The sequence below is a fragment of the Oncorhynchus gorbuscha genome, linkage group LG20, assembly GCF_021184085.1.
Source record: "Oncorhynchus gorbuscha isolate QuinsamMale2020 ecotype Even-year linkage group LG20, OgorEven_v1.0, whole genome shotgun sequence".
NCBI lineage: Eukaryota > Metazoa > Chordata > Actinopteri > Salmoniformes > Salmonidae > Oncorhynchus > Oncorhynchus gorbuscha.
Window position 1 is genome coordinate 42,511,180 of NC_060192.1, and position 17,521 is coordinate 42,528,700.

Genomic DNA, 17,521 nt, shown 5'->3' on the forward strand with positions numbered 1-17,521 from the left:
TCAATCTGTTAACCCACTGTCTTCCACGTTCGGCTAATGACAATCTGGTTATACCCATTTCCACGTGTCAGCTCAAAACAGTCTAGTATGACTGTAATGTCAGCTCAATGGGAAACCCATTTGGTTAAAACAGTCTTACGGGTCCAGATTGAACCTATGCCTAACTTTAATGACAGTGGAAACCCATTTAACCAAAACAGTCTAGTATGACTGTAATGACAGTGGAAACCCATTTAACCAAAACAGTCTAGTATGAGTAATGACAGTGGAAACCCATTTAACCAAAACAGTCTAGTATGACTGTAATGACAGTGGAAACCCACATCAGATTTACTGATTTCTTTTGTATCTTATTTTAAGTTTACTGTTAATGTCCAGTCTCAACAGGAAATTAATTGTACATGTCATGTCTGTCATATAGAGACTTGATGATTAATAATGACTATACAACTAGAAAATATATATATATATATACACACCTGTATCACAACTTTCAAAAAGTCAGATTCTTCGGTTGAAGGGTTCTGTTTGTAAATGCATTCCCATGACAACTTATCAGACGGGAAGGAAGTAGTGTGTTGAGGGCGACGAATGATGACGTCACCACCGGGTTCAGCCGGGGTTACAACCGTTGCCGGACATTACAGATAGAAAAGCCAAGAATAGAACTGACGTGTTTTGTCTGATTCTGCAGGTCAGAGACGCGTGTTGTGTCTGATTCTACAGGTCAGAGACGCGTGTTGTGTCTGATTCTACAGGTCAGAGACGCGTGTTGTGTCTGATTCTACAGGTCAGAGACGCGTGTTGTGTCTGATTCTACAGGTCAGAGACGCGTGTTGTGTCTGATTCTACAGGTCAGAGACGCGTGTTGTGTCTGATTCTACAGGTCAGAGACGCGTGTTGTGTCTGATTCTACAGGTCAGAGACGCGTGTTGTGTCAGGTCAGAGACGCGTGTTGTGTCTGATTCTACAGGTCAGAGACGCGTGTTGTGTCTGATTCTACAGGTCAGAGACGCGTGTTGTGTCTGATTCTACAGGTCAGAGACGCGTGTTGTGTCTGATTCTACAGGTCAGAGACGCGTGTTGTGTCTGATTCTACAGGTCAGAGACGCGTGTTGTCTGATTCCTTCCTGTCAAGGCAAGGACTGATTTCAAGGTTTTACTGCTAACCTACAAAGCATTAGGTAGGAGCAAGCCCATGTATCTCTCTGATTTGGTCCTGCCGTACATACCTACACGTACGCTGCGGTCACAAGACGCAGGCCTCCTAATTGTCCCTAGAATTTCTAAGCAAACAGCTGGAGGCAGGGCTTTCTCCTATAGAGCTGCATTTTTATGGAACGGTCTGCCTACCCATGTCAGAGATGCAAACTCGGTCTCAACCTTTAAGTCTTTACTGAAGACTCATCTCTTCAGTGGGTCATATGATTGAGTGTAGTCTGGGCCAGGAGTAGGTGAAGGTGAACGGAAAGGCTCTGGAGCAACGAACCGCACTTGCTGTCTCTGCCTGGCCGGTTCCCCTCTTTCCGCTGGGATTCTCTGCCACTGAGTCACTTGCTTACTGGTGCTCTTTCATGCCGTCCCTTGGAGGGGTGCGTCACTTGAGTGGGTAGTCACTGATGTGATCTTCCTGTCTGGGTTGGCGCCCCCTTTGGGTTGTGCTGTGGCGGAGATCTTTGTGGGCTATACTCGGCCTTGTCTCAGGATGGTAAGTTGGTGGTTGAAGATATCCCTCTAGTGTGCTTTGGCAAAGTGGGTGGGGTTATATCCTTCCTGTTTGGTCCTGCCCGGGGGTATCATCGGATGGGGCCACAGTGTCTCCTGACCCCTCCCGTCTCAGCCCCCAGTATTTATGCTGCAGTAGTTTTTCGGGGGGGGTTAGGGTCAGTTTGTTATCTGTAGTACTTCTCTGGTCTTATCCGGTGTCCTGTGTGAATTTAAGTAAACCCTCTCGGAGGACCTGAGCCGTAGGACCATGCCTCAGGACTACCTGGCATGATGACTCCTTGCTGTCCCCAGTCCACCTGGCCGTGCTGCTGCTCCAGTTAACTGTTCTGCCTGCGGCTTTGGAATCCTGACCTGTTCACCGGACGTGCTACCGTAGGACCAACCATCTATGTAGAGAACACAACAGCACCTGTCTCAGTGTGTAGAGAACACAACAGCACCTCTGTCTCAGTGTGTAGAGAACACAACAGCACCTCTGTCTCAGTGTGTAGAGAACACAACAGCACCTCTGTCTCAGTCTGTAGAGAACACAACAGCACCTGTCTGTGTAGAGAACACAACAGCACCTCTGTCTCAGTCTGTAGAGAACACAACAGCACCTGTCTGTGTAGAGAACACAACAGCACCTCTGTCTGTCTGTAGAGAACACAACAGCACCTCTGTCTGTGTAGAGAACACAACAGCACCTCTCAGTCTGTGTAGAGAACACAACAGCACCTGTCTGTGTGTGTAGAGAACACAACCTCTGTCTGTGTATCTGATGCCGTCCCCCATAGCATTGAATTCAAGGGAAGCAAGTATCTGGCCTCACATGTTAAAATTAAAATAAGAGTTAAGCTGAGTGAACTCAGCTGTGGATGATCCTGACACTCACAAAAAAAGAAAGCCAGTTTAGATTTGGCTTCAGACTAATCGCCTCAGAAACCAAACATTACTGATTGAAAAAAATATAATTGTTTCATCTTGTTAGCTAGCTAAAAATCATCCCTTTCCTAAATTAGCCATGGATGGAGATAGGGATTTGGACTTGTGGTTTTGGACTTGTGGTTTTACTTAATTAGAATTCGTACTGGCCAATGATTATAAAGGCGATTCTGATCCAGCCATTAATTCATACATGGTTGTGCTCCTGAGAGGATCGAAGGTCAATATGTAGCTAGATGTAGAAGGATAAATGTGTCTCACTGGCCTGGCATATTGTTGCCCATTAAAGTTAGGCTAGGACAACATAAGCTTGTACTATGAGTGTCACCATGGCATTGGCTTGAGCAAATTATTATTTATTTACACAAATCAATACGATATTTAGCTCATGTTGAGTGGACTTAATTGTGTTTTAGTCAGTCTAATGAAGTTGAAATGGTGTTGGAATAGTGGAGGCAGCTCCTGTTTTCTTTGCTACTTTCTGGTATCTGAAACATTACCTTGCTTGACCATGCAATATGCTTTGTGAACTCCACAGGGCAGAGGTTTCTCTCCGGTCCCGGCCTTTAGACATCTCTCAGCATCGAGACCGATATGAACTAGCCACTTTTTGACTTACAAGTTCTGATTAAGGCTGAAATTTCAACCATAATAGTTGTATCAATAAAAACAATGGTGAGCTTTGCACCCTTTCAATGATAATCACGATTCACATCGGTTGAGCGCCCTCCCCTTTTCCAATCACTGGGCCAGAAAAGGCAACGAATTAAGTAAATCTCAAAATGCATCTTTATTCACAAAAATGTTCATCTTTTTAATAATTACAGACATGTTACACACACACAGGACAATCCAGAAATTAAAGTGCTGAATGAGAGTGGAAGTTATTGGTGTAGTAGACTCTGAAAATCACCAGTATATTCATTTCACAACATGTGCAAACAACTCACTGAAAACAAAGAGCTGAAAATGGTTCAAGAATAAAATCTGGACACCAGTTCTTAAAACAGCTTTCACAAAACCAGAAAATGAAGACCCGAGATTCTGATCATACTGTCAGTTATGCACCATCTGAGAAAACGGCAGTGTTCCCATGTTCAGAGAGAGACAGCATTGACCAGAAAACTCTGTATTTCTCAGCTCAAAATTCAGAAAATTACCTTTTATTTTTAAATGGCACATAGCTAACAATGGATTGAATCCTGACCTTAATCTAAGTAACCAGTTCATCAATGTAAATTGGTTGCTAAGTAACTAGTGGATGCGACAGGCAACAACTGAAGTCGAATCAATCTCATTCCGGGGAAAACATCACACCAAAATACTGACTTAATTTCAACACCAGCTGCTGCTCTCCCCCCCTTCAGTCATTCCGAAAACGCCCCGGGCTGAGCAAGCAGACACCTTCAACTCTGTCGCAACGTGATGAAATCTATTAGGCTAAATGAATACAGTAACTATCAACGCAACCCTTTGGAGACTTCACTATGAACACTTCAGGACTCAACTCCTCAGTGGAGAGATTCAACGTTCGGTCTTTGTAAAAACAACTTGAAAACAGCCCCCCCCCCTCCCATTATTTTTGACATTCACTAGCAGTAAATGTCCTCTGACAACACATACTGATTGGACAGACTGGTTGATGGTTCAACCAGTGTTCCATGACATTTCACTTACCCAGAATCACATTCAATGTCCTGAACAGTTGGTGACAACATGACCGACATTCAAAGTTTACCCATCTCTGTTCAACACAGCGTCTTCCTAACAGCTGAAACCATATCTCCCCCGAACTCCAACAGGTCACACTGCTCCAGCTCGTCATATCTGCCTGAACGTAGGAAACAGACAACGGTTGTCTTACAGGCGTCTATACAGGGCTCTGACACATGGCCTTTATGTCTGAAGTACCAGAACCGCTGAAACACACGGTCGTCCTGGAGGAAGGTCCTGATCAGCCCGTCCCAGTCCGACGGGAACAGGGATGAGACGCCGTAGGCTTCGGAAGCACGGTAGAGGAGGGTCCATTTGGGGTTTGGATCAGGGTGGAAGATGGTGTGTCGTGAGGTGGTGGGGAGCAGGGAGGAGAACCCCCCTTCAGGCTGTCGGTTAGCCTCTGTAAGGTTTAAGATATACGTCTCATGGTCCAGAACAAACCGGGAACTGCCCTCGTAGTTACCGTCGACCAGGTAGACCCGGTAACCTGGCAACCGGAAACATTTAGAGAAGCTCTATGATTTGTTTTCTGTCTCTAGTACATGACTATACAACAGTTTGAGATCTTGTCTTCGTGACAGAGTAGAAGAGACCATACATTCTGATTGAGAGGCAACAAATTCAAGTGTGGGTGAGGGGATGTTAGGGCAGGGGTGAGGTCAGGGGTCAGGGCAATCGGTGGCTATAGAGTCTGACCCGGGTTGGAGGTGTGTGTGTGTGTGTGTGTGTGTGCGCATGCATGTACCTGGGTTGAGGTTGACATAGGTGGTGATGGAGGGAGCGATGAAGGCCACACCCACAGCCCTAGTCATCGTCGCCTCATCATAAAACATCTGAAACTCATCCATGTGCGTGTGGCCGAAGAACTGACCTGTGATCGTACCCTCATACCTAGACACAGACGGATACACACATTAAAACCACCCACAGCAGAACAAATCTGATCCAGAACTACAGTCAGAAAGAACTAGTTCATAAACCTCTCCCTCAGGAAAAGACTATTTTGTTGAAACCCTGAACTAGCTCACCGGGGTTAATCTAGTCAAGGGTTTGCTGGTTAGTTGGTGTTCTCAGGAACGGGTCAACCCTAACCCTGAGGAGAGGTGTGAGAACCAGTGACAGAACTGAATGTGGTCTGGAGTCCACATGACTATATAAAATAAATTAACTGACAGATTGGTACCAGTCTGGGATTTTTAATACATATATATATTATATCTCACTCTCAACACGAGTAGATTATATAACCCCAGGCTGGAACACACTGAACAAAAATAACACATGTTAAGTGTTGGTCCCATGTTTTCTGAGACATAATAAATAAGATCAGACATGTTCCAGACGTACAACAAGCTTCTAATTTACTGCACAAATGTGTTTCCATCCCTGTTAGTGAGCATTTCTTCATTTACCAAGATAATCCATCTACCTGACAGGTGTGGCATATCAATATGATTAAACAGCATGGTCATTACACAGGTGCACTTTGTGCTGGGGACAATAAAAAGCCACTCTAAAATGTGCCGTTTTGTCACACAACACAATGCCACAGATGTCTCAAGTTGAGGGAGCGTGCAGTTGGCATGCTGACTGTAGGAATGTCCACCAGAGCTGTTTACAGAGGTCATTTTAGAGAATTTTGCAGGACATCCAACCGGCCTCACAACCTAGGACCTCCACGTCCAGCTTCTTCACATGTGGGATCATCTGAGACCAGCCACCCTGACAGTTGATGAAACTGAGGAATATTTCTGTATGTAATAGAAAGTCCTTGTGGGAAAGAAAAAAAAAACTCATTCTGATTGGCTCCAAAGTAGATGGGCCAATGCCCTCCCATGGCGGTGCCTCTGCATGCAGTGGCTACCAAGGATAAGAGAACTGTTACATGAACACACGCAGACAGTGATGCCAACTGGTGAGGGTCCAAAATGGTGATACTTTTTCAAACACGCAAAACAAATCCCTGCTAGGGGGAAACACAGGGTTTAAATAAGTAAAACAAAATACTATAATCTACATGATCAGTCTGTGTCAAAGAAGTGGTTAATGTGAACTTAACTCACAGCTAAAAAAAAAGTCAAGAAAGCCAGCCATTGTTATCGGCATGACTGATTAATTAGGGCCGATTCCAGTTCATTACAATCAGCATTTTTGGATGCAGATTTCATTTAACTCCACGAGGAGACCGCGCGGCAGGCTGACCACCCGTCACTCCACGAGGAGACCGCGCGGCAGGCTGACCACCCGTCACTCCACGAGGAGACCGCGCGGCAGGCTGACCACCCGTCACTCCACGAGGAGACCGCGCGGCAGGCTGACCACCCGTCACTCCACGAGGAGACCGCGCGGCAGGCTGACCACCCGTCACTCCACGAGGAGACCGCGCGGCAGGCTGACCACCCGTCACTCCACGAGGAGACCGCGCGGCAGGCTGACCACCCGTCACTCCACGAGGAGACCGCGCGGCAGGCTGACCACCCGTCACTCCACGAGGAGACCGCGCGGCAGGCTGACCACCTGTTATGCGAGTGCAGCAAGGAGCCAAGTTAAGTTGCTAGCTAGCATTAAACTTAACATAATCACTAGTTAACTACACATGGTTGAGGATATTACTAGTTTAACTAGCTTGTCCTGTGTTGCAAATAATCGATACGGTGCCTGTTAATTTATCATCGAATCACAGCCTACTTCGCCAAACGGGTGATTTAACAAACGCATTCGCAAAAAAAAGCACTGTCGTGATGATTAATGATTTGATCAGGTAAGTCTCACCTACCGTTACCTCGCCCCGGTCCCTCACCTACCGTTACCTCGCCCCGGTCCCTCACCTACCGTTACCTCGCCCCGGTCCCTCACCTACCGTTACCTCGCCCCGGTCCCTCACCTACCGTTACCTCGCCCCGGTCCCTCACCTACCGTTACCTCGCCCCGGTCCCTCACCTACCGTTACCTCGCCCCGGTCCCTCACCTACCGTTACCTCGCCCCGGTCCCTCACCTACCGTTACCTCGCCCCGGTCCCTCACCTACCGTTACCTCGCCCCGGTCCCTCACCTACCGTTACCTCGCCCCGGTCCCTCACCTACCGTTACCTCGCCCCGGTCCCTCACCTACCGTTACCTCGCCCCGGTCCCTCACCTACCGTTACCCGCCCCGGTCCCTCACCTACCGTTACCTCAGTTACCGTTCAGGGAGTCGCGCTGCTGTAACGGGACAAGTCTCTTCTCTCTTCAGTCGGGCGCTGCGTTCTGTTGTCATGTGAACGACTGGCTGAGCCTTGGAAACAGCCGGGATTGGTCCAAACGCACATCACTCATTCACTGACAGCCAATAGTGATTCTAAGACCCCAGCCCCCTTCCCGTAACTCAAACCCCCCCCAAACTTCCCATCGGGTTCTACACGAATCACTTAGGTCCCCTATATTGGATTCAAAATGGCAAATTTCACATCCCTGACCATCTCTTCCTACCGGTTGATGATGTGGTAGTAGTTCCAACTCCAGCTGCTCAAACAGAGACCAGGGGGGATGTGACCGATGATGTGGACCTGAGACAGAGACAAGGGGACCCAGGGGAGGGGGACCCAGTGAGACAAGGGGGAGGGGGACCCAGTGAGACAAGGGGGAGGGGGGACCCAGTGAGACAAGGGGGACAGTGAGAGCCATGAGAGAGAGAAAGATACAATGGTTACAGGTTAGTTACACCCCTATTCTCAAACCTCACTCCCTCCTTCCCAATTCCTCCCCCCGTCTGTAGCCTGCAGTATATTGACCAGACAGTAGAGTGGGTCATCACTCTCTCCTCACTGGTCTGCAGTATATTGACCAGACAGTGGAGTGGGTCATCACTCTCTCCTCACTGGTCTACAGTATTTTGACCAGACAGTGGAGTGGGTCATCACTCTCTCCTCACTGGCCTGTAGTATATTGACCAGACAGTGGAGTGGGTTCTCTCCTCACCCTCTCTCCCTTCTCTTCACTGGCCTGTAGTATGTGGATCAGCCACTGGAGCTGGTTAGCAGGGTCAGTAGAGTTGACCATCAGCCAGTAATTTTCCCTGGCACAGAAGTTCATGTTCAGAGACACCACTCGAAGACCTGGCTGGACCTCTACCGTGTAGAACCCACCATGCCTGGAGAGAGAGAGGGAAATTCATTTTAGAATAAGGCTGTAGCGTAACAAAATGTGGAAGAGTAGAGGTCTGAACACTATGTATGTGTTCAGCTGATCCAGGGATTGTGAGATCTGGCATACGTCTGCAATGCAGTCGGGGAAGGAGATACCTAGTCTGTTGTACAACTATATGCATTCAACTGAAATGTGTCTTCCACAGTTTTCCCCACAGATCAGCTAACCTCATCATAGGATACAACAACCTGATACCTGGGTAGGTGTTTAACAAACTACATCCAGTGGCCAAATGCAGTCATTGACATAGCACACAACCATTGGTTGACACATGCAATGACTGAGCAGGGGAATACAACCACTACCTCAGAACTACAGAGGACTGTCTGGATCCCACTACAGAGGACTGTCTGGATCCCACTACAGAGGACTGTCTGGATCCCACTACAGAGGACTGTCTGGAATACAGAGGACTGTCTGGATCCCACTACAGAGGACTGTCAGAACTACAGAGGACTGTCTGGATCCCACTACAGAGGACTGTCTGGATCCCACTACAGAGGACTGTCTGGATCCCACTACAGAGGACTGTCTGGATCCCACTACAGAGGACTGTCTGGATCCCACTACAGAGGACTGTCTGGATCCCACTACAGAGGACTGTCTGGATCCCACTACAGAGGACTGTCTGGATCCCACTACAGAGGACTGTCTGGATCCCACTACAGAGGACTGTCTGGATCCCACTACAGAGGACTGTCTGGATCCCACTACAGAGGACTGTCTGGTACAGAGGACTGTCTGGATCCCACTACAGAGGACTGTCTGGATCCCACTACAGAGGACTGTCTGGATCCCACTACAGAGGACTGTCTGGATCCCACTACAGAGGACTGTCTGGATCCCACTACAGAGGACTGTCTGGATCCCACTACAGAGGACTGTCTGGATCCCACCAACCAACCTGGGATCAGTTTCCGATAAGTACAAATCTGGGATCAGTTTGATGTTTTTGTCTAGTTAAATAAAAGGTTAAATAAAAACAATTCTAAATTAAGAACTATGGTGAACTAGAAGATTCTCAAGTTAAATCATTATCAGACCTAAGAGTCTTCAGGGCCTGTTCTGGTAACCATGGCGCCCACTCCTCGGCCATGGTGTCATAGAGCCAGCGTGACGACCGGTTGCCATGGACGAACGGCGGGGGGAAACTGTTGACAGGGGTGCTCTCATGGTTACCGATCGCCGGGTACACCTTCAAGTTACCTAGGTGACTACAGAGAGTAAAATAAGGTGGTCAGTTACCATACAACTTAGACACGCAAACACGCAAACACGCAAACACGCAAACACGCAAACACGCAAACACGCAAACACGCAAACACGCAAACACGCAAACACGCAAACACGCAAACACGCAAACACGCAAACACGCAAACACGCAAACACGCAAACACGCAAACACGCAAACACGCAAACACGCAAACACGCAAACACGCAAACACGCAAACACGCAAACACGAGAGATTGTGTACCTGTGTATCAGTCTGGTGATTACGGTGAGTTCAGACAGTTGCTGCTTCCTGGTTTGAGACCAGATGTTATGAGCAGGTATGTCTCCTGTCCAGTAGACCCAGTCCCATGGTCCGGTTCGTGCTGCGTTCTCCAACATGTTCTCCACAGTTCTCAGGGGCAGGTCACATTTACTGTAGGAGCCCCAGAACCCAGCCGCTCTCTGATTCCAGCTGGGAGATCCAGACTCATTACGACAGCACAGCGGGTCCTTACAGTCAGCAGAGCTGCCCACTGCATACTCCTGTTCACAAATAACACCGGGATGGACATTAGTTGCATTTTAATGTTGCGAAAGCAGCAGCTACTCTTCCTGGGGTCCATATAAAACTAGACATTATAGAACAGGAATAATGTTTGGCAACAATGAATGACGCGTGAAGCGATTTTGCGTTAGCTGAAGGTGAAGCTAAATGTATTTCTGTAATGGGTGGTCAAAAAGGTCTATCAGAGAGGTCTACCATCACAAACAACGGAGAAAATGCATCCCATAACATTTTACCATGGAAACAACGGTTCTATCATTCAGCCTACAGTAGCAGCCAAAGAGTTGTGTTAAATGTAGACCTACATTCCAGGAGACGTTTTTTGGGGGGAGTGTGACAACCTGTTAATCCTCTTGTCCTTTAGACAAGGTGATTGATTGTGTTTGATGCAAGAAACCACTTTACAAAATAAAATGCATTATTCCCCATACCAGAGTTTGTACCTTCAGACACATGAAATGGTTCACAATGGGAACAGTTGGCCTACTACCCAGCGCGCAGGGCAGCCGAATCAAATAACCAACATGTGTTCCTAGTCAGGTGAAATCCGTAGATTAGGGCCTAGTGAATGCATTCCCAGTCAGGTGAAATCCGTAGATTAGGGCCTAGTGAATGCATTCCCAGTCAGGTGAAATCCGTAGATTAGGGCCTAATGAATGCATTCCCAGTCAGGTGAAATCCATAGATTAGGGCCTAATTAATATATTTACGTCGGCTGATTTCCTTACACGAATTCACTCATTAAAATCGTTCCCTTTACATTTTTTTGGTCCAGGATACATAACCGAGCAGAAATTACAATAAGCATTTTAGATATGAGTTTACAAAACACAGCAAGATAATGCTTAGGCGACTCCGAAGTTTACCTTGCTAAATTAGTGCATAAATCCCTCCTGTAGACAAGCATGCATTCACATTCGCTTGTAAAAATGTCCAAACGCACCAACAATGGCATTTGGCAGCACCTACACACACACAACTTTATGAGCTGGATTGCCCGTCTTTGCAATTAGTTTATTTGTGTGTTAGCATATTTAGTTAGCAGCCTCCATTGAAATCCAGTATTAATTGTGCTGATTTTGCTACTATTGTAATGACAGGCAGGGAGCAGGACTCGAACCCTCGACCTTCTAGCCCAAAGTCCAGTGCGCTATCGACAGTGCGCAAAAACACGTTCGAACGGCAGTGTCGGTTTCCGTGCTTGTAAACCCAGGGTCGTTTCAGTATTCTGGTAACAGACACCCCCCCCCATGGGCTTTTTGGAATGTGTTGGCGCCCCCTTGTGTACTAAACCGGTAACCTTATAAATCCTAGGACGAGAGATAATAATCTGATACCACTCAACCGTACTTCACTGACATTTCACGGAGTTTGTCAACGTTTAGTTAAAGTCAATGAAATGATTGGCAAGGTCGAAAGTTTTTATTAAAAATGACCCATTAACTTCAATGAACGACAGATTAATTGGGTTTTCTGCCCATGAAATCATTTAAGCTATTCCCCCCCCCCCCCATTGGGTTTTATGTCATTCATCTTGGTAAAATAATTTATTTTTGTTGGGTTTAGTAACATCTCAATGGACAGTACGTCAACCAATCAGCTGATCAGCCTGACTTGTTTTAATCTCTTTAGGCTCAAACCATTGGCCTTGTCATTGCCGCAATTATGGTCACTACAGCCAATGGGAACGGATATTTCTTTGGAGCAAAGGCTCTGGCAAATTAGTGAAGATATAATCAATACAAGCGGATGTCACAAATCCAAACCTAATTGATACTCAATCTAGCTGGTTGAGTGATAAACCTGGGTTATATTACACGTGTTAGAAGTGCTCTTCATTCGGACACCTAGTTTACTAAGCAGTCAATGTTCAGGTCACCCAGAAAAGAAAAGACCTCTTTATCATCTTACACTATCAAGCACTGAACACGTTATCCAAATACTGACTGTAACACTTGGTGGCCTTCAGCAGCAGCCCAAAATAAAGATATATATATAGATATATATCTAATATATCTATATATAGATATCTAATATATCTATATATATGAGGCAGGTGAACTTGTAACCACAACACTTAACATGAGCTTCACAGAAATGTGGCTATGAAACAGAGCGCCACCTCCGCCATTGGCATTCCTGTCTTTTCTGCACATGCATCATTGTATAGCTACTGCTTTATCAAAAGGAATGATTAAGGCGAGTGGCACTCCCAGAGGCACTCCCAGAGGCACTCCCAGAGGCACTCCCAGAGGCACTCCCAGAGGCACTCCCAGAGGCACTCCCAGAGGCACTCCCAGAGGCACTCCCAGAGGCACTCCCAGAGGCACTCCCAGAGGCACTCCCAGAGACACTCCCAGAGACACTCCCAGAGCACTCCCAGAGGCACTCCCAGAGACACTCCCAGAGACACTCCCAGAGACACTCCCAGAGACACTCCCAGAGACACTCCCAGAGACACTCCCAGAGGCACTCCCAGGCACTCCCAGAGGCACTGGTCAACATATTAATGAATTAGATGAGCTAGTTCAGGACTACAACCACAGTGAAACGTCTTCCGAGGAGAGGTCTGAAAAACTGCCCTACCACATTTTGACTAACCTGATCCCAGTGTATGTCTGTGAGGAAGAGGACCCTGCTCTGTGGTGCTCCAGGCTTGGGGGGTGCGGGCGGGGTGACTGGGGGTTTGGGGATCCGGGGTAGGGTTACGTTCCAGGGAGCATAGATATCGAAGCGTCCGCATGACCTCCCAACCAGCAGAGCACAGGCCTCCGACGGCCACAACAGAGACTGTTGCAAGGCCCTGAAAAACAGGAGGAAGGACATAACCATTACATACACCTGCCCGTCTCCATGGAAACACAGGCATGTGGTCCAGGTGCAGCTAAGCACATCACCTCTTTAAATAAATGCGGAGGACAGCATCTCTTCAGAGGCTAGGTGTATTCACTCACTGTCCCACCATGCACTGCAGCAAACTTCTAGAACACCAGATATCAGATAATCAGGACCAATCCCAAGCCTACCTGATGAAGTCATCTCTGAACAGCTCTGTGATTTGACGACAGACCCGCTCTTCAGCCAGGTGGAGACGGATACAGGCCTCGCCCACAGCCCGCGCAACACGTTCCTCATTAACGTCACTCTACATGGGACAGGAAGTAGTGAGGAGAGAGGTTAGACTGATACAGGCCTCTGCCACAGCCCACTCTTCATCACATCACTGTACATGGGAGAGGAGAGAGGTTAGACTGATACAGGCCTCTCATCACATCACTGTACATGGGAGAGGAGAGAACCACCAATTTCCTCAGATATGAGATATTAAGATTAAGGTTGCAATATAAAAATATAATAATCAAAATCCTGATGGGATGAGTCCAGATTCTCTGTTTATTCCCTCCTGATTTTGTGAATCTACTAACCAGGTTCTCAACCCTATTGGTTGACAGACGACAGACATTTCATTGGCTCCTTTCTGGTTCATCCACAGCAAGTGAACTAATCAGACCCAGCTGGTACCTGGTTCCTCTACAGTCAATTAACTAATCAGACCAGACCCAGCTGGTACCTGGTTCCTCTACAGTCAATGAACTAACCAGACCAGACCCAGCTGGTACCTGGTTCATATTACACAGTTAATGAACTAACCAGACCAGACCCAGCTGGTACCTGGTTCCTCTACAGTCAATGAACTAACCAGACCCAGCTGGTCCCTGGTTCATATTACACAGTTAATGAACTAACCAGACCAGACCCAGCTGGTACCTGGTTCATATTACACAGTCAATGAAGTAAACAGACCAGACCCCACTGCCATCTCATTGGTGTCTAAGCAGACCGGAAACGTTACCGTATCACAACCCTTCTGGGTTGTTAGGGGCATGAAGCACGACGTTGAGATCTGACTATCTGCAGTGTCAACCAAAAGCACACTGTTAGCCTCAGCGACGTTCACTCACCACCAGGCCAAACCACAGAGCAGTCTTCTCGTCAGGCCTCTAATCTGTGTTACTTTCAGTTGTCTTCACACAACAGATCGCGTTATACCCTAGTTTAAAAAAATAAAAAATAAGTGTGATCTTGGTTGCTCGTCATTTCAGCTACCTTAGTTTGTTGACAGACAGATGAACAGGCCTGGAGTGCTTGCTACTAGGATTAAGTATCATGGAACATCCAACCCTCTGTTTACCCTCATCTAGCCCCTGTATCAGTTGTGTTGCTCAACCACCAACCCTGTCTGTTTACCCTCATCTAGCCCCTGTATCAGTTGTGTTGCTCAACCACCCTGTCTGTTTACCCTCATCTAGCCTCTATCAGTTGTGTTGCTCAACCACCCTGTCTGTTTACCCTCATCTAGCCCCTGTATCAGTTGTGTTGCTCAACCACCAACCCTGTCTGTTTACCCTCATCTAGCCTCTATCAGTTGTGTTGCTCAACCACCCTGTCTGTTTACCCTCATCTAGCCCCTGTATCAGTTGTGTTGCTCAACCACCAACCCTGTCTGTTTACCCTCATCTAGCCCCTGTATCAGTTGTGTTGCTCAACCACCAACCCTGTCTGTTTACCCTCATCTAGCCCCTGTATCAGTTGTGTTGCTCAACCACCCTGTCTGTTTACCCTCATCTAGCCCCTGTATCAGTTGTGTTGCTAAACCACCAACCCTGTCTGTTTAACCTCATCTAGCCCCTGTATCAGTTGTGTTGCTCAACCACCCTGTCTGTTTACCCTCATCTAGCCCCTGTATCAGTTGTGTTGCTCAACCACCCTGTCTGTTTACCCTCATCTAGCCCCTGTATCAGTTGTGTTGCTCAACCACCCTGTCTGTTTAACCTCATCTAGCCCCTGTATCAGTTGTGTTGCTCAACCACCCTGTCTGTTTAACCTCATCTAGCCCCTGTATCAGTTGTGTTGCTCAACCACCCTGTCTGTTTACCCTCATCTAGCCCCTGTATCAGTTGTGTTGCTCAACCACCCTGTCTGTTTAACCTCATCTAGCCCCTGTATCAGTTGTGTTGCTAAACCACCCTGTCTGTTTAACCTCATCTAGCCCCTGTATCAGTTGTGTTGCTCAACCACCCTGTCTGTTTAACCTCATCTAGCCCCTGTATCAGTTGTGTTGCTAAACCACCAACCCATCTATTCTGCCCGACCAAGCACAAAGGTAGTAACTGCTCAGAGTGGAACTGAGAAATGGCTTTTAAATTTACCTTGGTTTCACAGTAACTTTATCCAGTTACTGCTAACATGACCCCCATTGTCTCCTAAACACAATAGAGGCACGATACTTTCCCACATAGGTATATTGAAATGTAGTAAAACAAATTACATTGCTCATTTGGTCAAAAATGTGTTAGTTACTGTCTTTTTGCTTGGTAGGCCAATATTGCTTGCCCATTGGCATTGACAGTTTGATAAAGCTCTGCCAACTCAAGGTCACATAGATAAACCGTTTTAGTTCACAGAACCGGGTCAAGGCAAAGTCACGTGATCAGCTGCCCCAAGTCACGTGATCAGCTGCCCCAAGTCACGTGATCAGCTGCCCCAAGTCACGTGATCAGCTGCCCCAAGTCACGTGATCAGCTGCCCCACGTGTTAGTACCGACATGCAGTCATTCTCCCTGCTCTACATGCACCAATCGCTCCAGGCGTTTACAGTGTACTAATCGGGTTAGTGCAGGTTATTAGTTCAAGAGCCCTAAGATTGCATTGAGAGAATAGGGTGCAAGGGCCATATAGGAAATAGGGTGCCATAGGGCTCTGGTCTAAAGTAGTGCACTAGTTATAGGGAATAGGGTGCCATAGGGCTCTTGTCTAAAGTAGTGCACTATATAGGGAATAGGGTGCCATCTTACCAGCAGAGCGACATCCAGGATGGTGAAGAGGACTTTGCACACCGGACAGGTCAGGTTCCGCCAGTTGAACCCGACCCGGAGACGCCCGACCTCTTCCAGAAACGTTATGCCCGGTTTCCCCTCGTCCTGCACGGGGAACGAGGTCCCCAACGGTACCGAGCACAACACCAGAACACAACACAGCAACCCCACCGCGCAGGGGATAGGTGCGAAGCGCATTGTTCTGCTCAACAGCGAAGTCAGCTCGCCGAAAGGGGATTCAAAACAATGTTTCAGTCCAATAGTTGAAAAATATATTACAAAAATAAACCATCCAAATTGCTTTTTTTTCTAAAACCTCTAGTTGCTTAGTTAACTAGTCAGCTATCACGCAATAACCAAGTTTGCATTCGCAGCTGTTGTGTTCTGTTTGGTTGCGACACCGATGTAATAAAAAAAACCAGGAAGCGCTGTGATGACAGCTTTGTTTCCCTCGTTATAAAAGTCTACAGAGCTGCAATAAATAGAAACGATAAGTGACAAACTCGCGTGCTGCTGAATCGAGAGCGCAACCTTCGGGTCTAACACCCGAAAACTGCTGAACAACAAACAAACACAGACGAATGGCCCGATGACTGCCTTGTTTTATGAGCCAGTACAGAGATCAGCTGACTGATCACATGACAGAACCGGTTTACAATGTGATATAAATGGGTTCTCTGTGTCAGATTGGAGCCATTCCATTGGTCAATTACTACTAATCACTCATTGAATCGTTACGTTCGTCCGTGGATTTTTAACGTCAACATTTACATACCTTAAATAAATAAATAGAATAATGAGGATAAAAACACAATAATGCCTGAAGGCTTCTTTCCTTTATGGTCCAAGGGGTTATATTTAATGATATGTGTTATATTTAATGATATGTGTTATATTTAATGATATGTGTTATATTTAATGATATGTGTTATATTTAATGATATGTGTTATATTTAATGATATGTGTTATATTTAATGATATGTGTTATATTTAATGATATGTTATAGTTAATGTGTTATATTTAATGATATGTGTTATAGTTAATGATATTATTTAATGATATGTGTTATATTTAATATATTTAATGATATGTGTTATATTTAATAATATGTGTTATATTTAATAATATGTGTTATATGTTATAAGCGTTATATGGGAATGGTCAGTAAGGTCTACTTTTCCATCAATAAGAAAACTATTACTTTTTTTCTTCTTCAAACCTGATCAATTTAGCATTTCCAACATGCAGCATGTGCTATTTAATCTAATCTCCTCGTCAGAAACACAGACATGGAGGGTCTACAGGCTACAGA

The 17,521-nt window shown here is 46.4% G+C and overlaps 1 protein-coding gene across 1 annotated transcript; it reads right to left on the reverse strand.

Moving 5' to 3' along the window:
• Positions 1-3,423: 3,423 nt before the first annotated feature.
• Positions 3,424-16,836, reverse strand: smpd1 (sphingomyelin phosphodiesterase 1). The gene is made up of 9 exons (XM_046317444.1): positions 16,187-16,836; positions 13,358-13,476; positions 12,933-13,134; positions 10,029-10,309; positions 9,597-9,767; positions 8,326-8,497; positions 7,837-7,913; positions 5,114-5,259; positions 3,424-4,855 (listed from the first exon to the last, which is right to left on the reverse strand). Exons 1-9 carry the CDS (start codon positions 16,403-16,405, stop codon positions 4,401-4,403), a joined length of 1,842 nt encoding a protein of 613 aa, XP_046173400.1. The 5' UTR covers positions 16,406-16,836; the 3' UTR covers positions 3,424-4,400.
• Positions 16,837-17,521: the final 685 nt, after the last annotated feature.